This window comes from Dermacentor andersoni, chromosome 3, assembly GCF_023375885.2.
Source record: "Dermacentor andersoni chromosome 3, qqDerAnde1_hic_scaffold, whole genome shotgun sequence".
Taxonomy (NCBI): Eukaryota; Metazoa; Arthropoda; class Arachnida; order Ixodida; family Ixodidae; genus Dermacentor; species Dermacentor andersoni.
In genome coordinates this window covers 40,053,413-40,081,222 of record NC_092816.1, presented here as the reverse complement: position 1 = coordinate 40,081,222, position 27,810 = coordinate 40,053,413, and the positions used below count along the sequence as shown (strand labels likewise).

Genomic DNA, 27,810 nt, shown 5'->3' with positions numbered 1-27,810 from the left:
TGAGCACGACGAACGAACTCCAAGCTGTGCGGCTGGTCTGCGGCGGCTACTCCTCGGTTCGGACTTTCTACCTCTACAGCGAGATGGCTGCGACCGGCTTCAGTTCTAGAGACCCACCTCCACTCCAGAAGTCTAAGTGTATAACCTCCTTGATGCCATCATACCAGCGGCGAAAGAACAGCCAGCCGCCCTATCTAGTTTTGTGGTTGCGATTCTTTTTCTCCAGCCGCGCCTGTTTGCGTCAATATAAAGATTACAGCAAACAAAACAAAAACCAATTCTTAATTCATAAAGTTTTTGCTGCAGTGCAGTAGTTATCTGGAATTTAGTTTTTATGCACCACGGGGAAGCGAGTTGTGACGTCGATGATGGTTAAATAATGTGTCAGGGTGGGTTAATAATGCACTAATCCATACGTCACAGAAAATCCATATCCACAAAATCACATATGGTAATAGTACATTGCTTACGTGTAAAGTAGGCATATTGCTCTAATTCAGCTAAATGCGTTTGTCAAACGTAATAAGGGGTTTGTTTGTAATAGACAGATCTGGATGTACTGGTATTCGGCATCTGTAACATAACACCAAGGATTTTTTTTTAAACTTACGGCAGGGGTGATTACGTGTAGAATAGTTACTTGTTCTTGACATACTGTACGCATGTGGCAGTCTGTTGAGCCAGTAACTGGTATCCGTGCTTTAAGTAAGCTACACTGTATTAACATTTAGTCCCAGCAGCTCGAAAAGAATCAGGGGAAGCAAGGGCTTAGATTTACTTATAGAAACATACAAATGAAGCCAACAGACACCGACGTCAAGGTATGCGTATAGGGTTAGTTCCCTGTATCACAGAGTTTCATACAAAACTATACTAGAAGGAACTGGTGCTATTGCATGAGAGATGCAAGCATGGTGGTTGAGACAGCGGTGGAAGTAATCCTTGGTGCATGGACCTGCCTAAGCTTCTTCTTACTAACTTCAATCGGCTTTGTGACTTTGTAAAATAATCAGTTTCAACAAAATATTGCTTTATAAGTGCAGTCATTCGCAGTAATTATGCGTATGTGCAGGGTATTACTGCCTTCTGTGCTTACGGAACTAGCAATGGTTCGAGTTAGGGTAATAAAGGCGGATAAAGCCACAAGAACCTCTGCAGCCACTAGCACAAAGATCGGGCAAAACGTGCACTAACCATAATTCCCATAGTCGCTAAACAATCCCAACGCCAGAGTTCCCTCTGGCAATTTCTGTAGGATATGCTATGACCTGTATGCTTTACAATTTCCCCTATGTTTTCCCTTACTTCGTTGCCTGTTGTTTTAATTTCCACTCTTCGTAATCTTACACACGCCAAATGCAGGGTAAGTTCTGGGCCTATAGTTGATACTTGATTAAATACACGTTTGCCGCAAATTAAGACACACTCAAAAGGGAAAACACATGCCGCCCGTGTGGTCGTCTGCGGGTCTTCCCTTTTGCGTGTGTCTCATATGCGGTAAATATACGCATTTCTAAATACGGGATCGGGGATTGCACCCACTTCTGTTGGCGATGATGACGCAGGCGACGCCGAGCAGCGCGAGGAAGGCGACCGAGAGCACGACGACGCTCGACTTGAGCATCACCTTCTGAATGCCCGTCTGGTGGGCCAGGTTGTGGGTGCTGCGACGAGCGTCGACACGAAGAGCGTCGACACGACGAGCGTCGACACGGCGAATCGTTAAAACACGCTCCGACGTAGCGGACCGCGGCGCGAGTGAATGCGACCGTACACACTATAGAGTCAAGCAGGGCACCCGAGGCGCTGTGCAGCCTTCGGCATATACTGGCGGGCCAAATACTGCGACAGCCGGCGTCACTACGCAGTAGTACTATGCTAAAGAGGATAATCATATTTCTGGAATACCAAAATGGACGGTCTTGCCGCGAGCTCCTTCTTGGTGCGCCGGCAACAAAGATGCAGCACCAAGAGGCGGACCGATGGTGACGCCACCTTGAAGTTCCCGCAAGATACAGCTCACCGTGATTTTATGGATTTTAACGGCGTTTGCTAGCTCGTGCCCAGTTCACTTTTGATGGCTAAGTATGGACTACGTGCTGGATTCTAAAAGAGCCAAAGATTAAACACAGCAATTTTCGCGTATACTTTTTTCCTGCGCCACGAGTGCCCAAATGCAAAAACATTCTTCGAAATATATGACCTCACATTGACGTACCAGCGCAGCGGTTTCGCTGAGAAATTAAATATGAATACATAGTGTGTTACTTTATGTTGTCTTCTAGTAAAGCGCATCTTACCGCGGAATGAATTAAAACCAATCTTTTGAAAAATACTTTGCCTGTTGAGACTGATTTTATCTTTCTTTCTAATGCCCCTCTTAATCGAGCGTGTGCGTAAGAACATACTGCCATATCATCCCTAAAGGAAAGCTTCCGAATAAAAAAATAATCAAGTGAACTAACCTCAATTGTGCCTTATTCATTATCGTCGCTTGAGCCCACTTATGCAGGCAGTAAAGATTTATTGCTGCCTTGCGCGGCCTTCAAAGGGCTATAATAGAGAATGTTAGATTAGAGGACGCAAGAGGCTTGCGTACGCAAGAACTAGGGGTCACGGTACTACGCATGTGCAGACACCTACGGCAGCGTCTGCGCATGCGCAGTACCGTCGCCTCTGGATCTTACTCTCCAATAAGAAGCGACCAATCAAAGGGCGCTTTGTGTGCGCAACGGGGCGCACCTCGCGTTCGAGACGGGGGTCTCGTGCATCACGGCGGCGCCTTGGCTGCTGCTTGGAGGCCCGTACACAGGAACTCTCTGGAAGACTGGAGGCTGGACCTGTGGCGCCGTGCCACTGTAGGGCACCTGAGCGCGAAACGGTGTAGGAGCGCGCGTGAAAAACGCGGCTGCGTCGCGCACTGCGGACCCACGGGCGCGAAACAATTAAAAACGGTGGCGCTGCATGCGTCACCTATATATATCGCGAAAGTCGACGACCAACTGGCGGAGAATGCCACGTTCCGGTTGGTAACTATGATCGCGTTGACATCTGTAGTATATGGGGTCGGAGAAAATGACCTAAGAACTGGTGGCAAGCACACCGCTGCCTAATTGAAACGTAATTCGTGCGATTAAATGCGCCAACGAATTAGGTTCGCTCATTTCTGTGACGTTGCGGCGTACATAGGCGGCCTTGTTTCAATGCCGGCGTCCCCCGGGAGCTATGCTTTTGGCACGCTGGAGGCACGGAGAGCACAAGGGGCAATGCGGTTTTTGGGAGCGGAGCTCGTACTAAATTCTTAGGCTGTCACCCGATAAACCGAGTATTGGCTTGTTTGCAAATTTGAGTCTTCCGTCATGGCCTCTGACTCCCAGACCACCCAACGCGACCGAATGCAGCATTCCGAAGGCAACCTCGCACGAACAAAGAGGAACAAAGAGGAAGAGAAGTGAAAAACGGAAAATCCAGCGTGTGTACTTACCTCTCGCTTAACAGTAGTGGAAGCAAAACAGAAGTGGCCTTTAAATTCAGGTTGCAGGAGCGCCCCACTAATTCTAGAACGTTTTTCCATTCGAGATACTCCGTTCGGCTCAGGAAAATAAAGCGGGCTTTACAAGAGAATGCATGGTAACGGCTGCCTCTCGGCTGAAGTGATAAGCACGCTTCACTCATCGTTATCATCAACGATATTTCATGCCTACAGCGCATGACGAAGGCTCTCCCAACGATCTCTCGTTACACCTAGTATTGCGTCAATATATTCCATCCTATCCCTGCAAAATTTCAAATTTTAATCACGTTCTATATAGTTCTCTGCTGTCCTGGACTGTTTTTCGCGTTCCCTTGGCAGCCATCCTTTAACACTGGCAGACCACCTGCTACGTGCCGTACGCATTGCATGAATTGCCGAGCTCCATTTCTTCCTGTTAAGCTGTGTTAGGATATCGACTACCTCGCTTTGCCCTTGATCAATTTTCGTGCCCTGACTTCACTGATACTCTTTGACATTTCTTGAGCGAAAATTTAGTGACCAGGCAGATTTAACGCTGGCTAGAATGCATGGGAGAGTATTGGTGTTTGTCAATCAACTCATAGTCGTAGCAATTTCAGAAGGACGACGGACTTTCCCAACGATATCCAATAAAGGTTAGCATGCGTAAGCAAATTCCATCACATATGCCTGAAAATATCCTCATTTTAACCCATGACACTAGCAAATACTTGTCGCTCTCGAGTGCCTTTCCATGTTATCTTGGCACGCAATTTGTAACATTAAAGGGACACTAAAAAAATATTAAGACGAGCTAGGTGGAAAACTTACGCTTGTGTATTGAGAAATTCTTCGTTCGTAAGGGTAACAGAGCTTTTGTAAACAGCATAATGACCAAAGTGGAAAATGGCAGTGGCGCCACTTGTTGTGAACTACGGTACCTCTGAAATATGACGTCAGCGACCTGATTCACAGAGAGAGGATGCTATGTCCCGTCACTGCGGCCAACGTCGCGTTCTCTGCTTACAACTGCCAATGCGGCGACCACCTTCTCCCCATCCAGCCACGGAAGGCTCAAGTGACCGTATCCGGTATCCTGAATCCAAGCAGAGCCGCACAGCAACTCATGCAAGCGGAATGCCTGGAGTAGCCAAGATTTAGCTGTATATCGTATACGTAGATAGTACAATGTTTCTAATAGACGTAAAAGTGGTATAGAGGGAGGTCACGTGGATATTACGTCAGCTCCTCAGTTTTGGCGTGGGCGGTTCAAATTGAGGAGCTGCAGCGGGCCTACCGCGGCAATTTTCTGTGCATCAAAATGATATACCAGCTATGGTGGCATAGTAGTTTATTTGGCGTTGTGCGGCTAAACCCGAGGACGCATCATCAAATCCCGGCCGCGGCGGCCGCATTTCGATGGGAGCGAAATCGTGCATTGGGTGCACGTTAAAAAGCCCGAGGTGGTCAAATTTAATCTGGAGTCCCCCACTACGGCGTGCCTCATAATGATATTGTGCCCTACCGGTCATCCACTCTACGCGCTTATGAACGGCTCACCTACGCTTTTTGACTTCAAGTAGAAGGCTTCGAGCGCTTAACGTTCTCTTATCCGTGCTACCGTGTACTATCTCAAGTATTATTGTGCAACAGAAAAGACACGGACGTGAGAGAAGAAGACACACCAAGCGTAAACTTCCAGCTTATTGTACCACTGAATCGGTTTATGCACTTGAAGCAACTAGTATAGACTGCGCACGCGATTACATGAAAACGAACCGCGCATTCGTGTCGCATAGTTATGGGTCATGTGATGCCGCCTCCAAGAAACTTAGTTATTTTTCTGTGAGGGCCAGTGAAGGGCAACTGACACACTTATAACCCAATTTTGCAGTCATCTGCCCTTCAGTTATTTCAGGGATGAGCTGCATCCTGCCACGAAACACAATCGTCCAATAGTCCTCGATAGGTTTGCTGCCATGATCGCGACAATGAATCGCCGAGAATCCTAGGGTACCGTTTTTTACGTTGTTCCGGTGTTAGGGGAGCCGATCATTGAGGCAACGCCCAGTTTGCCCGGTATATTGGTTGCCACATGAAAGCGGGAGGTTGTAAACCACCGGGTGAACACACTCGACGAGCTTTTGTAGGGATAGCTACATTACGCCAGGTTTTTGCCTCTTCGCCGTCGCTGAACTTTGCGCCATGACCGCACTGTGACGTCACACCACGGCTGTCGATCCTCCAGCAACTCGCCTCGTCGCAGTCGCCGCGCGGCCACCGCTCCTGCCGTTGGGCGCTCGCTGCACGAAGCCTAAGCGCAGCCGTGAGTCTGCAGCTATCGCTACTCGACTAAGTTTAACCATAGCTAAACCAAAGCCAATTTTCCGCTGTGACGCTTTGTGCATTTATCGGACGGGACGGCATTTGGATCCGTCAAATTGCAAAGCATGCCGAGCTTGTTGGGAGCAGAAAAAATAACTCTTACATCTGCCCTTTCGGCCATCTTTTCAAGACAACAGTGGCAGTCACGATGTTGTCGCCGGCACGTGACGTGGCAGCGCGACAGGGGTCCGCGGTGGCGTCGCTTGGATATCGCGTCCACCTATCTGTCCGAAATCTTTCGGTTCTCGAATGACTCGTGGATGACGCCTTCTTTGCGTGTTACCTCACGCACAGCGCATACCTGGTCGGGGATCTTCTGGGGGACGTGCTCTGGTGCGGGAGGAGAGGTGCTGCCGCGGCGGCAGGGCGCGATGCTGACCGTAGACGCGGAGCTGCTGCCGCCGCCGGCGGCGCCCCTCACCAGGCGGCGCTGGCCGTGCTTGCTCTCCTTGCTCGTGCTAGGCCGGGCCCCCGGGGCGCTCGGCCTCACCGGGGGCATCTGCGGCAGCGACAAAAAAACCGACAGCTGTGAGAAGTACGCGGCACTCGCGGCTTGGATAGTTTACGCTACAGAGGACATAAACGTAAACGTCCCAAAAAGTGGACGGGAAAACGGTGCCGCGGTAGCTCGCTTGGTAAGAGTACCGCACCCGTAATGCGAAGGACGTGGGCTCGTGCCCCACCTGCGGTCATTTTTTTTTTCATCCGCTTACGTTTTCACTGATTTTTCATTTCGTTAATTCAGTTAATGTGTACATGTAATTTGCCTTACTCTTTCCTTAGTGTCTTTGTTTATTCGTTTCTTATGGCATGACAAATAAAAAATCGGCCCTCGGTTTCCTTTCTTCTCTTTCACTACGAATTCTGTTGCCCACATCATTTGAGGTTTCTTTTGAGTAGTCTCTATCTATTCACTCAAAATTTTGTTGCGGCTAAGAGCTTACTGTATCATTATTAGCGCGGACGCGCAAGGTTTTTAATTCATATATTCGCCTTATTTCTGCAAATCCTGACAACAGGAAGACAAGCGTGTTAAGCACCAGTGGCGGCTACCTAATCCGTATTTTCTAACTTCAACATTTTTCTTTTAATTTCGACTGTGAACAACATCCACAGATACAATATATTTAAATATAGACAGGACAAAGTTTATTATATTTCTTGAACAGAAGAAGATAGCCAACTAACAAATACTTCTGATGGTACGGATGACCTATGCCTTCTAGAGAATGAATATGTTGCTCTATGTTCACCTCGCTTCAAATTGAATTGTGTGCTTTGTTGACCCTGAAAAAAAGAAAAATGAAAACTGCAGACTTCAATGGCTCCTTCGGCAGGGTCTCAACGGTGTGTGAAATTGTGAAATGCACGGGAATATGTGTCTCTGTGCTGCTTCTCTTTCCAGTAAGCAATGCTAACTACTCATGAAGAAAAAAAGCTAATAATTTACAACATTTATTAGGGACTTTAGGGACAGAAACATCGCCATTTGCATGGAGAGGTCATAAATATGTATAATTCACTCAGCAACCGAAATGAGGTCAAGCTGGGTTTACTCGAAATCAAAATCAATAGCAGTCATGTGCAGCAGCGCTTATACTCGGACTCATTGTAAAAGAGGGAGAGAGAGAGGTTGCAATTTCGCCGGAAAGGCGAAGCAGCATTAGTGATAGTAAAGTATAAGACAATTACAGGAAAGAAGATCACACCACCAAGAGACTGGCGTCTCTCGGTGGTCCGAGGAGACTCAGACTGTGAAATTGAACTACCTCCTACTATGAGGTCTAATACTCATACAAGGCCGTCACTGCAGTGAACAATTGTTTGAGGTCACACGATGTTTCGTCAAGTGCAACTGTTATTGAAGGTAGTATATATAATCGTAAAGCTGGTAGTGCTCGTCGTCGTCGTGCCGCCCGCCCGGTCGGTAATATGAATACTTCCCACCTATGACAAAACATACAGACTCCACAAAAATTAAGCAGATCCCACGCATTCTGGAAATCGGCGGACACAGAACGTTTCTTTTGTTTCGTAGATGCTTGTATTAATGCTTAAATGCGGAGACGTCTTGGGAGGTTACACATTAATAATGCACATACTACGTTTTGTCGACGCTACGTCAATGTCACGCATGCGATTACACTGCTTCCATGTAAGCAATACAAGAAAACGAATTAGGTTGACTTCTTCATTCCGTGAACGAAGTGAATGATTATCACTGCTTCCCACTCGAGCACATCCATACACGCCACGGCTTCAGTCGCACTCTCAGTACCGAGGAACTGTTAGCCTCGCGGCGTCGCTAGTATTGCAATTAGGGATGTGTTTACTGAGAATTACGAAGCGTAACGCTTGTCGTTTCACGTCTCTATACCCTCTGCAAGGAAATAAACAACCGCACTTCCCAAACGAGATGGTGAAGTTTACCCTGTGCACTCGCGTTGAACTGTACGAATAACATTTCTGACATGTACAAGCCAGCGCCGCCCACCACAAGTGCTGCCTCCACAAAGTCCTGAACGCTAACAAGCTTCTTCCATGCTAACTTAGAGTTGTTCGTGCAAATGCGCGACCAGGCAGGCTTTATACCAACCCTACGACGCCGATTCCCCCCCTCTCCCCCGCGAAGCAAGCGGCCCCCTCCTTAGGCCACCCCGTCGCGAGCAAGCTGCGGGAGATGTTCCCCGCTGGCAGAAGTGTATAGTCGGTGACGCCCAAACCGGAGAAACAGGCAAAGAAAATAGGTCCGAACGCTGCACATGAACGACTTTAATAGCTCAGTATCCGAAACAGCCCAAACAGGTCTCCGACTGCACAGCTCATGATTTAAAAAAAGAAACAAAAAAAGAACAAAACAGGTCTCTGTACAACTCACATTAAAATTGTTGCGAAGGCCCACATTGTGCACTGATATCAACGTCAGCCAAGTTTACGCTACGGAAAACCTATGAACGGCCAAACTCTAAGGAAAGGGCAAAGAAAGAATCGCGTTAGAAAAGTGTCTACGCTCCTTTTTTATTGCGTTAGTTTTACGAATGTCAAATAGGGAAAAATTGTGCCTATATAGCGCTGCACGTCGCGGCTCTGCGGTGATCGTTGCGATGCTTCAATATTTCGCGAAATGAAAACACGTATAGAGGTGATCTCATTAAGGAGCATCGTAATGCCCTGTGAATTTTTTTTTATGCACTATGCAAGGCATGCACTTTCGTGCAGGTCCATATTCTTGCCGAAAATTTCGAACGACAACTACACAACTTTCAATGCAAATTGCGAACGTACCCGATTACAGGAGTTATCGTACGTAGCACAAGTAGAAATGAAAGCTTTCAACGATTTACAAGCATCGTCAGACAAAAAAAGGAAGTACTTTCATTCGCCGATTTCGACACAATGGTTCTGCATTCGCAACTCTGTAATTTTAAATTTTAGAACAATAGGCCCACCACGACTACATTAAGCGTAATCTGCCTGTATTCCTATTGACACAAGTCTAACTCGTCGTGCTTTACCGTTTCCCACGTTATCTACCGCTCGGTAGGTACTCTTCTCGCACGCAGTGTTGCAAACCTTTATTGTGAGGCATTCTTGACGAGCTCACCGAGGAGTTCAACCAAGTTGTCTGTACAGCCAATCTAGCCGATATTTGGCTTCTTTCGCAAGACGCTCGAAACGTGCCACTGGCTTCAAAATTTTGTAATATATACGCGCCAACCTCATAATTATAAATAAAGCATTAAACCGTGCAGACGAAACGCTTCTGTCGATTGGTTGAAACTCGAATATTTATTTAAGCATACATAATTATTTATGTTGTAAAAAAATAATCTAAACATGTCACCGTGCATTTCACCGCTTGAGTGCGGTCGCGTTCGGATTTTACCTTAAAACCTCATATTATAAAAAAAAAAAAGAAAAAACATTAGTACGTTTAAATTGTTGTCCAAGTTTCGGGATGCTTCTATTTCATTTCGTTGCTTGCACATGTATGTAATTGAGTTGAACTTATACAATTGTATTGCAGAAATTACAAGAAAGTGGGTAATAAATTTTTGATTATGTTGAATCTGGCGATTTATGAAACCCTCTGTAAAAAAAAAAAGAAAAAAAAAATAGACGCCTATTTTTCCGCCCTACGCGTCTGTAGTGTGTAGGTGTGTTGTAGGTTTGTGTAGGTGTGCGCGTTTGTACAGACGCACGCACCTAATACCAATGTGTACGTGCCTTTACATGTGCACATCACATAGACACACACATCCATAGAAAACACACGTTGCAAAAGCTTTACCGCTTGTTGTGGAATACTTGTATTATTTGTAACAATTACATTCTCTGTCACATCAAGCATGCTTCACATTGCATACAAGTAGACGTCAATTGGAGTTGTGTGTGCGCAATCTTTTAAAAAGCGTTTAGCTTTTTTTGGGGAAGTAACCGCAATTTTTTAGATTGCCGCTGCGGCCATTCCTGCGGCGACGTCGGCGTTGTCCTACGGCGTAACCGAGTGAACGAGCACGGCGAAAGGCAAGAGCGAACGCGGAGCGCAGCGTGCGATGAAAGCTGATGATCATCGATGAAGATGATCATCGAACTATAGGATGTCGTGATGGCATCGGACTACACAGTCGCTCAGCTGTATATTGAGGATCTTTGAGTTAAGTTGTTTTCGCGTTCACTCTGGGCGCACAGGCTGGCTCGTGCTAGCCAAAGTGACATATTCTTGTTTTTTTGCTTTCATGCTAGTCGTTAGAAGAAGGCAACCGGTACATCCACAGAAAACTGAAAGGGAAAACTGACATCCACCCGAATAGTAGCACGAGGCTACAAAGAAAACACACGTGGGTTTCTCAGATAGAAAACATCGCGGGGGAGGAAAAATTCGTCCCTGTCGTTCCTCTAGTTCGCGGGCTTCCACACGACAGGTTTACCACATAGAAAACTAACCTCATACAAAGCGACCAGCCAGCGCACTGAAGAAAAATTAAGAGCGATACACGCCTAATCGATAGTGTATAGATTCGGTTGACGATAATCTTGACCACAAATGTCTTTGGAGCGCGCTATCAACAATCAAGTTCCACGAGGACGTATTGCACGAACCGGGATGCTTGCCCCACCGGGAGCGGCGTACCACCAGACGCCGCCTATATTGCACGGCGGAGTACCCGTCGAATCGAATACGCACGCGGAATATACGAAAACAGACGCGGCTGCGGCGGCGACGGGGCGTCCGACTTACGTTTTATAGGTGGTTCAGCCGGACAGCAGCATGAGCCTGCGCCTTCTTGATGACCGCTTCTTCTTCTTCTCCTCACTCGCGCACCGCGCGGGGCACCTGCCCCCACGATGGGCCATTGGATGGTGCATCGGCGGGCCTGCATATAACGGATAGATAAAACCATTGCCCCCTGCATTTTGCCGCTCTGTGTCCGCTTCCGCATAACGTACGATGAAGGGTGGTCGCCTTGGTTCTAGGCATGCCCCACAAACGGCGACCAATTAGTGGGAAAGTGGCACTCTCCTAATGACCCCCGCTTTCGGCGTCACTGAATTAGCATTGAAAAGAAAAAAACGAACACATGAGGCTATGATGCAGCCACTGACCTTCCTACAAAAATCACTAGAGGGAACACTGGCGCTGTCATCCTTCAGCGGCCACGTGATCGAAAGATAGTGCCCGTATTTGCCTAATCTTCGTTCTTGTACTTCCGGACACTATTGCAGCGTTAGTTACTATTGTCGTTATAAATCTCCAAGAAACCGTATGCTCCTAAAGGTGCAAAAGCAACAAGACTTTGTGCGCATGCACAATCAATGAGCATCGTTGCTGTTAGAAGCAATATATTATTGTAAGTGATTGCAAGTGGAAGCCAAACGGAGAAAGAGAGTTTCGGCAAACACACGTACTAACCATCATTCCCATGCATTCTGGCTGAACCGCCATATTTGCAAATCCCTTAGAGGTAGTAGCACCAGATTTGCCATAGTGGAGGGAGCAAGCCACACAGGAACGGTATCGGGAGGTCAACCAGACGCGCGTGCGATTTGCTATTCTGCGCACGAGGAAGGGAGTTAAGGGATGAAAAGAAAGAAAGAAAGGATGGAAGCGTTTGCAATGTGAGCACGTGGGGCTACCCGTCACGCCTACAATCCGCCACTGATACCAGTCGATTTCGTTAGCTGTGGTAACGCTGGAAAACATATACGCGTGCCATATTGCATTTCGTCAATTCGTGAAATTCTTGAAATTTGTCAAATCTTGGAGCTTCAAGAGTGTCGTGAACAGGGCTCCTATTTACAAAAATGCCTTACTCTATAATTGTTCGTAAGAGAAGATGTCAAGCAGTCCCGGTGCTGGCCTATGGCAGGCATCACTTACGCGAACAAAAAGCGTCGTGAATTCGGCCCCCTGAACTTATTGGCGGCGTGACTGGGTGCGGAGGTGAGCACGAAGAAAACGGGCACCGCACGCTTTCCGTGGAGCATAAGGTTTGAGCAGTAGAGTTTTTAACCACGCCATGCTTCCGTATCGGGCGGTCGCACGGTAATGATCTTCTCCACCAGCTCCGTTTTGCTGGATGCAAAGATTTACCGTACAGCTATAGACGCTTTTTGTTACCTTGCCACGGTGTTGACAAAAACCCTTTTACGCTCTCTATCTATCTATGTCCCTCTTTCTACCTTTGTCCTGCCTTTTCGTGCTGTTCAGTGAATTATGACAATTCTAAATCATGAGCTGGTACTCAAAGAGGCAAACATTACTTGCAAAACAAAATTGAAATTCAGAATCGACTAATTAACAAAAATTCACAAATTATGTTTTGAACATATTACCCTATGGCCCATGTTGCAGTTTACAAATTATAGCCGTGGGGCTGGCAAGGCGGATCCACTTGGAACGAAGTCTCAGGATGACACTAGCTTCGAGATATTAATTCCCGAATTCTCGACTATTTGCGAACTAGGATAAGCACATGGAGTTGTTTCGTGCCCCTGCGCACGTATATTGGAGGTTCCGAAGTTCCACATCCACCTGCTCAGCCGCTATGTTATGCTGAATCGCAACATTTATACGGACGGTTGCTCCAATTCCAACAGCTCAACCGGAGAAGTGGCTTTTCCTTCAGACGCCGTCTCTTTGCAATTCAAATACTCTCACAATACGACGTTGACAGCAGCGGTCCAATCGTTGGGCAATTTTTTCTGATTCCAAGGCATCGATACACACTCTGTAATTTTCAATACCTACAGGATTACGCGAGCAGCCAGTGTACGAAATAAGAAACGCTCATCACCACGTGCTCGAGAAACGAAAGGTCATCATTGTATTTCAATGGTTTCCGAGCCACGGCGGAATTATCGGCAACGACAGCGCCGATGAAGACGCTCGCCATCAGCGGGTACCTATGACACTCTCAAGAACGGATGCTGCGCGGAAACTTCAATCACTGGCTCGGCAAATCACACTACTACGATGGAATTCAACGGGTTTCACCAACTCACGCTTACACTCTCTCGACCCTACCTTGTGACTTCGCCTGCCACGTGCAATCCCGACGCGAAAGAACTTTGCTATGTCGCGTGCGGTTCGGCGTCGCATTTATGAATCCTTATACATTCCATATACTATTGTATAATAGAGTGTTCTCGGACAAAAAGAATCTGGGACCATGGCCTAGGTTCTTGCTTGCTTCTTGCATGCGAAAAGGCCACAAGATCCCTTCTGCACCTCTTGAAGGCTACGGAACTGCACGAGCGCTTGTCACACCGGGCATGCTAGTGACTCTGTGAATAACTCACTCTTTATAATTTTTATTCTCTCCGCTTATCTATTCCCCTCGTCCTGGCTCTGGCCAATTACAGCTCCAGATTGCGTTCTAACATCTCTCCCCGTATATCTGGGCCCACGCTTCGCCTGACCACGCGTGGTAAAATGCCCCACGCTTTGAGGTACCTGCGCTGGTACGTAGGTTAGTATAAGGTAATCCTGCCCATAAAATCTGAGACTCCTGACATCATTGTAGGCTCGTACTCTAGCTAAGCACGGCGTGCTGGTGATGACAGTACTGTTGAAGCCGTGCTCTGTGATCTGCTCTTTCTCCAGAACTTCTTTGGCGCCTACTGCGGCGTAAACGGCTTGGAGAATGGCAGCCTAGCCGCAATCTTACTAATTTATAGCCCCTCGTGGGCAATACTTGCCAGGCAACTTTGGGGAGGGGTTTTCGTGTTGGCTACATTGGCTGCCGCGTTAGATAGAGTGCTGGCTTCTTCGCGGTTTCGTGCAGGCAGCCTTCTTCAGTGCCGTTCACGGATGGGATGGCTTGCCGCAACTTGCCATCAACTTATAATTTCTTTATTTCAATAAGTAAGTACAAGAAATTTACTTTGCGTTGTCCTTGGTGTCTTTGTTGGCTTATTATGATATGTGTAACAAAAATTGGGCCGCTCGGCTAACCCCCTTTCTTCTCGTCCATTGCCTAGCACAGGTATGTGAGAGCACATGGGCGCACCAGTTTCCTTTACGCCAGTGACGCTGAAATGAAATGGTGAAATTTAGAGCACTTCATCACCTCTTTGCGAAAACATCACATAGATTTCGACATGTGCGTTGCAACGGCCTACTGAATCAAGCAGCGAACCTATTCTATTACTATTAGGAAGGCGTGCAGAAACTCTCCTCTTCCCGAGTGAGCCTCCGTAAATTGTCAATAAAGAAGCAGCGTTGTGCCATTTAAACATGAGTGGCAAAGTACGGCTCGCACTTGTTGCCGACAGATCGCTAATCTTGAACCAGCAGGATGTTTGTAAGAAAGTAAATCTAAGGAATCTTTACATCCCTAATACGCGCTAAGAGTAAAGCACGCAGTAGGTGCAGAACGTTGGGAACCAGTCCTGATGCCAATTGTTAAGCACTCTGCATGTAACTGGGTGCGAAGCCAACACCGTGAAACGTTGAGGAGTACAATATATACGCTCTAGCCTCTACAGCTACTCCGCGGCTACATAAAAGGCCTGCGAATACCTTTTGTACTTAACTTGACCACAACTAACCGCATCGTAGTGGCGCGCCATGTCGCAACGTGACGACCAACCTGGACAACTTCAACCACCGGTAAAGACCCCCTCGCCTCCCAGCACTGGCCCATCTATCTAATAGGTTGCTCATGTGACTGGTGAGCACGGTACAATCGCAAACCGGTTATAACTAACTAGGACGGTACTTGAAGCAAACATCGTGGTGTGTCACGCACAGCAACAGCTGTAGAACGATACACATTGTTAGAGAAGGTCTCATATTCTTTCAGTGTTTGCCGGGAATGGTTTAGGTTTCGTTCAACTCCAAATGGAGAAAATAATGGTTCCAAGCTGTTTGAACCACTTCAGGTTAATTGGCCTAAGCGGAGAGTATATACAGAAAAACAGCACACATTTATTTTGCACGAACTCTTGGCGCTACTACTAAAGGGCACTAGAAGCTAGATTTCGCGTGTCCACCGCACGTACTATCGCGCTCAGTTTGAGCTACAACACGCGAGCGCGTTGCAAAGCGCATTCCTAGTTTGGAAAGGGGCTCTCATCGGTGTCGTGTTCGCATCTTATATTGTTGTCGCACGTATACCTGGATGGCGATCGGTAGCGATCCGGATCATATTTCTTGATCGTGAACAATTGTCCCTGCTACACGGTCTAACGATTCGGAACGAGTCATAACACTTTTAGAATTAGAGTCTCAAGACTTCGTAGCTTCAAGCCGTGTTTCGTTGGTTTCTCTTGGGTTCGGAAGAACATCAACTTCCGAGTTTTACAACTGGGACAAAAACAGCATTGGGTTGCGCGTTCGGGATGCCGCAGTGGTGGAAATAGAAGTTGCTTGAAAGCGAACAACCAATAACAATATGAGCCTTTTGACAAGTGAAACCTAAAGTAACGCATCCTTTAAAAAAAAAGGCTTGGAAAAGATTGTAGTGAAAATAATGACTATATTAATATTTGTACGACTTATCTCTGCCCTCTTAAAGCCAAGAGTTATCAAATGATGCCGACCCAAGGTCAGCTAGCGTCTTCTTGCCTTGCCCAGAGTATTCACACCGGACAAGCAATACAGCGGGGAGCGGCACTAACCAAGCGGATTTCTAAACGAAAATATGACAAAACACTAATCATCAAGAAACATAAGTGTGTGTATTAATGGAGTCAGGCTTGCATTTTTAAATTTCGCAGTCAATTTATGGCTGCACCTTTCTTGAGGAATTCGGAAATTTTGTCACCAATCAGCTTCAGGAATTTTGTCATCATTTGCCCGCCCTGTCTTTTGCTTCTGTTCTTCGTATTAACCAATGAAATTTCCCGAATTTGATACTTGGACTCCATTGACATCCCCCAGAGTTACCGTCGTAGCCGTTGCATTGTCATCTTTGCAGGTCCGTCGTCTGACTAGCACCACGCCTTCGTCACACCATTATCGTCATTTACTGTCCTGCATGGTCGCGCTATTTCCGTACTATTCCCATCTTTTCAGACGCGTCATCGTATTATCATACTGCCTCCTTAATCCCATAGAAACAATTTCTTTGCCATTCGATCGTGATTATGCTATTAATCAATAGTTATGGCACCGTTATCACGCTATCGTTGGTATTGAGTTGTCGTCGCAGTCACTGTCATGTATTCGTTGTCATACCGTCGCGGTGTGGCCGTTCCATCATCGTCAATCCAGCTTCGTCATCCGATTCTCGTCATACCATTGTCATCACACAGTCAGTTGTCGTCCCACCATACTATCGTCATACCATCGGCATTATGTCATAAAACCATCATACCGTCATACCGTTGGTGTAGCTGAGTCGTTGTCGTGCAGTAACCATCGTACCGTTATGGCCATGGCCCATTCGTGCATGCGAGTGTCAAATTAAACTCGGTCGATTCCTGAGTCAGTGTATGCCACACATAGCCGAAGCAACAGAAATCATTACAGGCTTTTAAAAAACATGGCTGATCTCATTTTTATAGGAATCATAGAACACGAAAGTGAAACATGTCTTCACAAAAGCTGTTACATATTAATTGTATACTTCACAGAAGCTGTTACATATTAATTGTATACTTGACGAATTAAGCTGTAAGTAGCGATCAGCGGCACCCTACCCCTGCACAGGCATCCACGACAATTGCCACACAAGCGAAAGTTGTCGAGCGACTCGCTACCGGGAAACATCCCCCGGACAAACTGAGTTGCACGCGCTGGAGCACTGCGCATATCCGCCACAAACCACAGGCGTTCGCAAACCGTAGAAGCGAAACTGAACGGGTTCTTGGTAAACCGCTTCGCGAATTCACGGAGAGCTGCAGGGAAAGGCGCACGATTTGCGGGTCGGCGACGATGTTGCAGGTTTGCTTGGAGCGGGGCGTCCTGTTCGGGAACGGCGTCTTGCTGCCGAGTCGCTTCGGCGGAGGCACGAGCACTTTGTTCCATTTTCGCGGTGTCTTGGGCAGCCAGTTTAGTTGGGACGCGCTCAGCTTCAGGAGTGCGAGTGGCAGAGTTCGCAGCGTACGCCGCGAACGCGCGAAGCCGTTCTGCTTCACGCTGGCGTGTCTCTCGCCAGACCAACGCTATAGGAGGTGTTGGCCAGACCAAAGCGAGATTCGCCCGTCGACGACGTTGCCTTTCTGCGCCGCTTAGCGCCGAAGTTAGTTCTAAGTTGGCGCCATCGCAAGCGCAGCCGTAGGTGGCGTGTCAGCACTGATGATGCATGTTCAAGCTGCACTCAGTAGCCGACAAGGTGTCACAGGCTAATCGGACGCGGAAGACAGACTATGTACGCAAGCTGCGTCGTCACTGAAGTGCTGAAGTGCTGAAGCTTAAATGCTCCACCGCCTACACCAGCAGGCTACAACATGCGTTGGAGCCTCTGCTGCGCTGAGACTACCGAAACGCTCACTGTCGGCGCTCGTTAGTGTTCTGGTGCAGTTACAGGAAGTTGATTGTCGACCCCGGCACGAGATACTTTCGTGTTAAAGAAGGTTTACCAAGCGGTATGTTGTGTCACTGTATTTCTCCAATGCTAATCACATCAACCTCGACAGCCATTGTCAGTCAGGTTCTGTTGGAATTTTCTTGGCTTCTGATTGAGACAAGGATCTTCTGGTAAAGTTTATTTCCTTATCCCACTACAGATGATCTCTACACTGAGAAATATTAGATTCTTATTCGCTAAATATTGTATTGGTATTTATTGTATTGTAAATATTGTATTCGCGATTGTATTGGCCAAGGCCCATGCACCGGTGGCTCTTGTTTCAAGTTTCATTTTCTGGAACTTAGAGGATTTTTTTCGTCAAAGTAGAATGACACTTTCGCAGTGACACATACCTAGTTATCAAGATAGCGTAATAGACGTTCATTGATTAGCGGCAAACTCCCACTGGAACATACCCCGTCATCCAAGTTGGCATCAAAATTGTTCATGCAGCACCGCCAGAGGCCGATAGGCATGGACTATGTGCTCCAACTCAGCCTCAAGAATTTTCTTCGAACAGTGATACCTATCTGGTCCTGCATCTGCTGTAACTAATGTCGGCAAGAAACTGGTTCTTTGAAGAGCGGCACATATATAGGGTGTAACAGCTATCTTTAATCAAACAGTTCAACAACAAAAAAAAATATTAAAGAAACATTGTGCAAGATACGATTTTAAGATCGGCAGTATTCAGTTGTCAAAACTCTATCGACTGAACACCATAGGTCTTATGATGTTATCTTCCAACGCGTGCGCTAAATATTTTTTGAACATCTCGGGCAACGTTAGCTTGGAGATACGATATGCACTTACTCACCCAAGTTGTTCAAACGGTTGGTTTCGAAACCGGTTCCCTCATCATAGCAGCCCGACTCGCTACCCATTCGACCACGCGCTTCCCATTCAGCCAGGTAGGCGAGGAAATGGGTAGATACAAACACACATAGATAGAAGCATACATAGAAGCCTACGTAGATGCTTGGCCCCCGGAACTTGCGGGAAGCATCTTAAGAATTGTAACGCGATTAACGTGACAATGACAGCTAACCTCTAATGAAGTGGTAGCAATCCTGTTGAGACTCTGTAGGGTTACACATTTTTGACACGACCAATCGTTTGAATATACTGAAATTTCGACGAAACAATGGGCTTAGAGTTTCAGTCACACATGCCTTTCTTCCATTAGCTATGTTGTCCTAACCGAAAAAACATATCAAATGGCGCGTATTTCTTGTGGAGAACCATCAAGTATCGTATAGGATTCAAGTTCTAAATCAAGTTTTTCTTCGGAGTCGTTCCGAGCACATCATAGGATGTTTACAACATCCTATGTTGTAAACATGTGTAAGAGTAAATAGTGATCAGAAAATATTGCTGGAAAATTTTAAAGTACGTTGGTTTAGAAAAAAATCTTGTCTTCGTCAAAAAAAGTTCTTTTTTGCAAACAATCCTTTAGTTGGAGCAGAGATCCATATCTCCATATGAAACGAGTGTTGTAAAGGTGAAGTTCAAGTTAAGCTTTCGAAGGATATCCTGTAGAAATGGCTTCCTAGAAATTGAAAAATAAAAACATTTTCCAAAGAAAGGTTTTCGCGATTCACTGGCATTGCAAAAAGTCTTATGCGCATGTCGAATCTTCTGGAAGTGGCAAATTTGATAACCAACAGATGAAAAATTAATTGAATTTTCTTATTTTGCGAAGGAGAAAGAAATTATGAGCAACATGGTGGAGAAGGATTGAAAAGGAGTAAAATCACGTGGTAACCTTTTTTCTCATGAGTGCGATCAGTGCGATCATTATCACGAATTCCTTTTCTGTACTTGTGTGCACTTCGCTTACATTTTCATCCGATTCACCAGCTCTAAAGGCGTTTTTACTATTAGTTCTTCGACAGTTGAATTTTGTAAAACTATTATGGGCACCTGGTCACTGCGGATTACATTTCAAGGATAAGGTAGATCCATTTGCGAGAGCATCCCTGAATGGACCGAAAATATTGGCTCTGCGAGTTATGGCGCACATAACAGCGATTATATATCGAAAATGTTAAGTTAGTAGAGATGTCATTGACATATAATTTCCGTAGAAAATTTAGTGGTGTCCATCAAGACAACCAGAAATTTGCGATCACCAGGCTACGCTACTGCGTACCGCCCCATGCACCCCCCTCCGTAAACGTATGTTTACATAGGACTGGTCTTACGATATCGCCGCTGTGCCTATGCTGCCAAGAAACAGAATCACTAGATCACTATCTTTTTTCGTGTCACTGGTATAAATATTTCAGAAAAATACTTCTAAAAAATTCCGCTTGCCAAACTAGGGTTCATTTTAACATATTTAAGCACCTCCTTGAGCACCTGCTCGACGACACTAACAGCCGCACTAACCAGCGCTATTCGCTTGTGAAGATATTCCATCAAGCCAAGCGGACCGCACCACCGGAAGACCTCACCAAGAGCCTCATAGAGAAATTTGTCGATCTTCCCACGGGTCAGTTGACTTGTCATCCCGAATACACCTGTTCCAACAGTGCCCTCCTCGACACCGACTATTCCGCCGAAGAGGTACGCCGGGCTCTCCACGAACTCAACGGCAGCTCCTATCCCGGTCCCGATGGCATCACCGACAAGCTCCGGCACATCCTGGATCACCCCTGTGTGATTCACCTCACCGACACCATCAACGAAGTGCGGAAGAAGGGCGAGCTACCCGACGCCTGGAAACTCACCCACGTGGTCTTCATTCCTAAACCGGGCAAGGCGCCTAGCCTAGATCACCTCCGCCCCGTCTCGCTCACGTCGTGCGTAGGTAAGGCGGCCGAACACGTCGTCCTCAAGAGGATCGGTCGATACCTCTAGGACCACGAATGCCTCCCGCACCACATGATCTGCTTCCGACCCGGGTCATCTGCACAGGTCGCCATGTTACTTCTAAATCATCAGATTCTTGACGGAGGAAACACTCGGAACACCCGTGCCATACTCGGCCTCGATTTGGAAACGGCATGTGATAACATAGCACACTCGTTTGCCCTGAAGGCGATCACAGACCTCGGGCTCGGGCGTCGGTTCTAAGCTTTGTCCGCTCCTTTCTTTCACGGCTCAAGGCTGTCTTACGCGGAGGAGACTGTGTCCGAAGCAGTCGAGCTCGGACAGTGAGGCACCCCCCAGGGATCAGTCCTCTCGCCGACTCTTTTCGATCTCGTAATGATCGGGCTATCCGAATGCCTCTCGAAGATCGACTGGCTAAACCACACCATTTACGTGGACGACATAACCATCAGGTGCTCCGCAGGGTGGGATGGCTTCATAGAATCCGCCCTGTAGGAGGCCGTCGAAACCAACGAGTCCTACCTTGAACACACTGGTCGACAGTGCTCCTCCCCCACCAAGTCGGAACTATCCCTGTACTTGCCCAAGCGCCGGGGGGCCAAGTCCAGAGGGTGAAAACTTCCGACCAAACGCAGCATCACCCTCCACTCCAGGGACGGCCGTACCACTCCCAAAGCAGACTCCATCAGGGTCCTGGGCATGATCATCGAGTCCCGCGGAACCAACATCCAAACGGCGCAGAAACTCATGACCAAGACAGAGAACGCCATACGACTAGTACGCAGAGTGGCTAACTGTCCCCACGGCCTCAAAGAAGACAGTCTCCTACGTCTCGTACATGCGTTTGTTGTCTGCTAGTTCACCGACGTCGCTGTCCTATTGGCCACGTGCTGAGCGCAATAAACTCAACGCCATCATTCGAAAGGTAGCGAAATAGGCCCTCGGCCTTCCTATCGCGACTTCCACGCAGAGACTCCTCGACCTTGTTGTGCACAACACGCTAGAAGAGATCGCCGAGGGTCAGGAGCGAACGCAGGTGATCCGACTCACGACCACCAAAGCGGGCCGCCACATTCTGCGCGAGCTCGGCTGCTTCTAGAACCTCGACGACCAAGGATCCACCGATGTTGACGCCGGTTTCCCGCGAGATTCGAGACTTCATCACGATTGCTCCTATTCTGCGAAACGTACATGGTGACCACAATAAAGGCAGGCGCCTTTCCCGGGCGATCGCCCTTCTCCAGCACATAGACATGAAAGCAGACGACGTCACGTTCGTGGACGCCGCCGCCTACCGCGATAACCGAGCCTTCGCCGCGGTCGCGATCTCATCCACGTAGCCGACCCTCAACTCCACCACGATCCTCACCGGAGACCCCGAGGTTTCGGAACAAGTATAGCCATAACCCTGGCGAGCTCGACGGCAAACGGGAAGTGATCTACAGCGACTACAGACCGGCCATCAAAGCTTTCAGACGTGGCGTCGTCTCCGACCAGGCGTTACGCATCCTCTGTAGCTTGGATTCGAGCACCTTCAAGCATCACACTGTCATCCAGTTCCCCGTCAATCTCGGTCGGGAACAGGGCGCTCCGCCCAACCTGAACGAGATCACCCAGGACGCAGCGAGCGCGCTTACCGAGCGCGCTGTGCCCGAACAACCCCATATCGTCGAGCTAGAGGACAAGCGGGACGCGCTCACCACGTACAGCGAAATTGCAGAACACTTCTACCTGGGGCTCCGCATCTTTCCGTCACCACACCCAAAACTTAACAGGGCACAGGCGCTAACACTATGCTTGCTCCAGACGCACATTTACCCAAACCACGCAAAATTACGCGTTTTCTATCCCGGCGCGTACGACAGCGACACGTGCCGCTCATGCGGAGACACGGCGACACTCGCGCACGTTGTCTCAGAGTGTAGAAAGGCTCTTCCCGGCTGCAGCGGACAAGTGGGAGAAGTCCCTCAGAAACATACTAGTCGCCGACCAGCAATGGGCTGTCCAGCCAGTCCGCGAAGCAGCCACCAGGTACCCCCTGTTGGTCCCTACGTAGGACGCACCCTCTGCGCGCTAAGCGCGTCCTGCAGGACAACAATAAAGTTTTCCGCACCACTTCGGTGCGTCAGTACTAGAATCTTAGCCACATGGATGCATTTAATGCCGTTTGTGGTTAATACAATCTACTAAAGGAATAAGACCTTTAACGTCTGTTTAATTTTTATGACTATTATTTCTTTCATCGATTAGGTAATACTTCAAAACATAAAGTAAATGTTCACGTACACATATCTTGGCCAACCCTACAGTGTGGGTACGAGCCACAATGTGAGGCCATCATCATCACATGACGGCTGAAGAGGAAGGTCAAGGACCTTCCTCTTCCAGTATATTGCATGCCCCTTATTATTACCAATTATAGCCCATTATTTCGGTCCCCTTCATTTCGTTCCCCCCACCAACGAATGGAAACTTGTCATCAAAATTTGAAAGTTCGTTTAACGTCTATTTCCCATATACACTTATTTATTCCTTATTAGTTTCATTTCTGTGCCAGGCGTTTCTATGTTTTACTTATTTTCCTTTCCTTTAAATTTTGAATCTTCTTGTTCTCGTAACACACATTGATCTCGACAATTGGAGGATATCAGTCGTAATAACGCCCAATTGAAAGGTTAGTACCAATTTGATATCAGCATCATTTTTGACTGTAATCATCAGCGTAAAGGGAAGATCAGGTGAGCGTCTCGTGGAGAGGCCGGCACGCGCATTCGGCCGTTGTTCCGGCTCGGAGAAGCCACGTAAGTCCAATGCTCATAATTTCGCACCACCTTGTGTGTAGGCAGCGGGCCGCCCATTTATGCCTTCTGTCATGGTGATGGTAGAGCACAGAAGGTGCTAGGGATAAAGCATGGCTGACGCAAAGAAGAAGGCTTACGTAGGTTTCGTCATTGTCTGGCGCGTCGAGTCCCAATTAATGAGAACTAAGTGACTCCGAGGGAAGACATTAATGTTTTTAATGTCATAGATTGCTGCCAAGTACCACTGACGCCTCTGTTGTATGGAGAAGAACGCATTTCTTAAAGAATGCTGCGACATATCGGAACAGAATTGGCGCCGCGATTGGGAAAGCACTGAACTGGGTCCGAACGCTGTTGTATATTTAATTTGTAAGTGCTAAATGTAATAGGGCGTCACAGAAACGCATCCGGCGTCCGGCGAAGCGCCAAAGAAAAGAACTATTTCTTCCACTGACGACCAACAAAGAACAGACGTTTGAACTGAACAGACGTCGGGTCTGATCGCTTTTCAATTATGCCAGTGCGTCGGGATACGAAATCGGCAAAAGCGTTGAGGAAAACGTTGAGGTGCTGTTGAGCAACGAGGACACGTTCTCTAGTGTCTATTCCATAAAGATTGTGAAATATAATGATCCCAATAAAAAGACTTCTGGCGCGCCCAGTCTTACGATAATTGTTGACCTTAATGTGATTAGCGTTGTAGCAATGTAGGCACAAACAGCATCGCCACCGATGGAACGCGCCACATAGGAGCCCTTAATCAGCTAGGCTCTTCTGTCTCGCGTTCCTCTGGACACGGTGCTCCCTTTAGCGGCGCTGCCCCAAGGGCTGCGCTAGCCGCGTGTCCGAATTGGTATTCAGCGAAAATTATCCTAACATCTATGACACCGGTTCGACTCGACCCGGCACCGAAAAGAATTTAAATGAGTTAATTTTTTATTTATGTATCAGTGCGGAGCGATGCCCACACAGTGGCATGTAGCCAGTGACTTATGTAAGCGGCCCATTAGGAGGTTCACTGAAGAGAGGCACACACCCTGTGCTACCTACACGGTGACACAAGTTGGCCCGACGGTTGATTTAGAATACTGGCCGCAGCCCGATGCTCTGCCTATTTCCCCATCCACTACCCATGACCCAAGTTGGCGGGAAAGGATAGGCATGGACACATTCACACACAGATAGAAAGATACCGCAAATTCGGTGAAGCTCCCCAAAAAATGCTTATCTTATTTTTCCGCTTGTGAGCAACTTTCTTGGCCAAACGTTTCGGGCATGCCTTTTTTTTTTTCGGGCAAGGTATTTTCTGTTGTGAGAACAGTGATGGCCGCACGCTCTCACCTATAGCAAACTAGGTATCAAGATCGGCTTAAGCCCAGTAATAAAGGGACACTGCCTTCGCCTAGTCTTCATGGTTTGGTGTACCCCACTCTTTCTACGCCGGATGTGTTCGTGGATATAAAGAATGGACGCGCCATCCTGGCCCTACAAAAGTGGATGTCCAGCGAAGCTGTCACCACTGCTAAGAGGGGTACGCAATTGATCATTGCATTAGAGTGATCGTACTAATGGTAACTTAGAGTGATTGGAGTGATGATAACTTTGAAAATTTACTGCCGCTGGTCGTTGTGGCGTTGCCTCAAACGCAACCAGCACTCCGATGAACGCGCACTGGAACGCATGAAAGTGCTCCGGCGTTCTATTGAGCGACGCCCGCGTTGCAAGACTGCGGAGGCGTCCGAGCCCGCTGGTGACGTCACTGCCCGCCAGGATTTATAAAGGGGTGCGCTGCCGATAAACGGGGGTGGGGGCTTCTTGGTTCGCAGCTTGGACTGTCGTCTGTTGTGTTCTTCCAACAGTGCGTCTGCCCCGACGCATTGCCCGCAACGCTACATGGTGTCAGAAGTTTCCGACTAATGTCAGGAAGGTAGCTTCACGCTGTGCTTCTTCGCTGTGGACCTCGCTACAAAGACTCACGACACCGCCATGCCTGGTGACGACCCAAGACCGTCTTCCTCCGGAATGATCACCATCCAGCCGCCATCGCACTTCAACTTCGAAAGAACGTCCGAATGGCCAGCATGGTCGCAAGAATTCGACGACTGTCGGGTTGCGTCAGGATTGAACGAGCTCAGCGAGGAAGTTCAAGTCCGATCTCTGCTTTACGCCATGTGCAGACAGGCAAGTACGATATTTCCAGTGCCCAGTGGAGTTTGCCTCCAGGTCATTATAGCTGACGGAGTCTCGATAAGCAGAGATCGAGAAGGAAGCTCTAGCCCTAACACAGGCAGCGGAGAGCTTTGAGGGGTATCTCAGAGGACTCGAAGTTCAAGACTGACTACAAACTGCTTGTAACATTGCTGGGCACAGCAAAGCTAGATTTGCTTACTCCGCGTATTCAGCTCTTCCGGATGAGGCTAACGCGCTTCAGGTTCAAAGTATGTGCCCGGCAAGAAGCTTGTCTTGGCAGATACCTTATCAAGGTCTCCGCCTCGATCGAGCCAGAGAGGTTTCAAGCAATGTCTGTATCTGAAGTCGATCGTTTTGCCCGACGTTGCGTTGATACCGTGGCTGAAGTTAGCGGATTTGAGAAGGCGAAGCAGGGTCAGACAGAAGATACCGTCTGCCAAACGTTGGTTCACTGTTGTCGAAACAGATGGCCACGGTATTGCTCCTTTGAAGTCTATATGTAACTATATTGGCAGTTTAGGGCCAAAATCACAGTTTGTAGTGGGGTCTTGATGAAAGACGTGCGCCTCGTCATACCGCAGTGCCAAAGGGCTCAAGTCTTGAGTCACCTACATGATGGTCACCACGGCATCCCTAAATGCCAAGCGCGTGCGCGTGAGTCTGTGCAGTGGCCGGGACTAAGCTCGGAACTAGCAAAGTTAGTAACAAACTGGAGAGTGCTGTATGTCGCGCGAACAGGTCGCACAACGAATGATCTCGTCAGAAACCCGATGCTTTCTTGGCTGAAAGTCGGTATTCATCTTTGACAAATTGATGGGGTGAACTATCTGGTCATTGTTGATTACCTGTCGTGATATCCAGAAGTTGCTTGTCTCGCAGCGACTACCAGTGACCACGTAGTAAACCAGCTTAAGAGCATCTTTGCACGGCATGGTATTCCTGAAATGGTGTTCTCAGACAATGGAACCCAGTTTATCTCGTCAGCATTTTACTCATTTTCTCAAGGATATGGGTTCCGACATGACGTCCAGCACAAGCCAACGGAGAGGTCGAGAGTATAGTTAAGACGATAAAAGGTCTTATTCAGAAATCCTGTGACCCACACCTGGCCTTACCAGCCGAAAGCTGATGACGAGGCGGGAAGTTCCCACAGGCCGTAAGGTCGTTCAACACTGATAGAAATTTGCTCCAGCTGGCAGGTGAGCAGACTGCAGGGTCAGATGATGGTAAAGAAACAGCTTGTTCCGTTGCCTGCGGATCAACTGAGTGCTTACGTGACACGCTCGGGAAGAAGAGTGATTGTACCGGAACGATATGGATACGAGCAGTGAAAATTTTTGTGGCGTGGTTAAAGTGTGCTTGTCGCGCGTCCAATGTCGGAAGTGCTCTATTGTGTGACCAGTGTGACTGTTCTTTTCTTGGGCCAGTGCAGTGATATTGCCGAAGGGCTCCTTAAAAAAAGCGAATATGTGGCATTGCCTCGTACGCAACCAGCGCTCGATGAACGCGCACCGGAACGCGCCAAAGTGCTCCGGCGTTCCACTGAGCGACGCCCGCGTTGCAAGACTGCTGCAGCGTCCGAGCTTGCTGGTGACGTCACCGCCCGCCAGGATGTATTGCGGCGCGCCGAGAATAAACGGGGGGTATGGGGGGGGGGGGTGATTTTCTTGGTTTGAGGCTTGGACTATTGTCTCTTATGTTCTTCCAATAGTGCGTCTGCCCCGACACAATGGCAGCTACGCTACATTCGTAATGCCGTTTTTTTTTCATTTTCCCGCTCGTATTCACGCTGCTCGTCGGTAGTCTAAATTATGAGTTGCCTACCCATAGCGGTGGGGCGACAACAATGAAATCAATTGCTAGGCTTTCTGTTATATACCAAAGGCTAGTGACGTCGCTCCCCACATCGCAAGCTGCCGTCGTCGCGGCACTGAGAGGCTCACAACTTTATTGTAATAGGCAATTAACGTGTTGCACTGGGGATTTTCCACAGGAAGTGTCAAAAATTCGGTAATGTAGGCATATAGAACTGGGTGTGACCCAGGTTTTATGCGCTCATTGATGGTCATTGCCACAAAATAGACAC

General features: G+C 47.9%; 1 protein-coding gene across 1 annotated transcript in view; it reads right to left on the bottom strand.

Moving 5' to 3' along the window:
- LOC129380137 (membrane metallo-endopeptidase-like 1) overlaps positions 1-5,999 on the bottom strand; it is a 56,707-nt gene extending 50,708 nt beyond the window's left edge. Inside the window, exons 1-4 of the mRNA XM_055078291.2 lie at positions 5,982-5,999; positions 4,521-4,589; positions 2,743-2,867; positions 1,543-1,664 (exon numbers count right to left, since the gene is read on the bottom strand). Of these exons, the coding sequence (XP_054934266.2) occupies positions 1,543-1,664; positions 2,743-2,867; positions 4,521-4,589; positions 5,982-5,999 (334 nt within the window). The remainder of the gene's footprint in view (positions 1-1,542; positions 1,665-2,742; positions 2,868-4,520; positions 4,590-5,981) is intronic.
- Between the last annotated feature and the right edge of the window lie 21,811 nt (positions 6,000-27,810).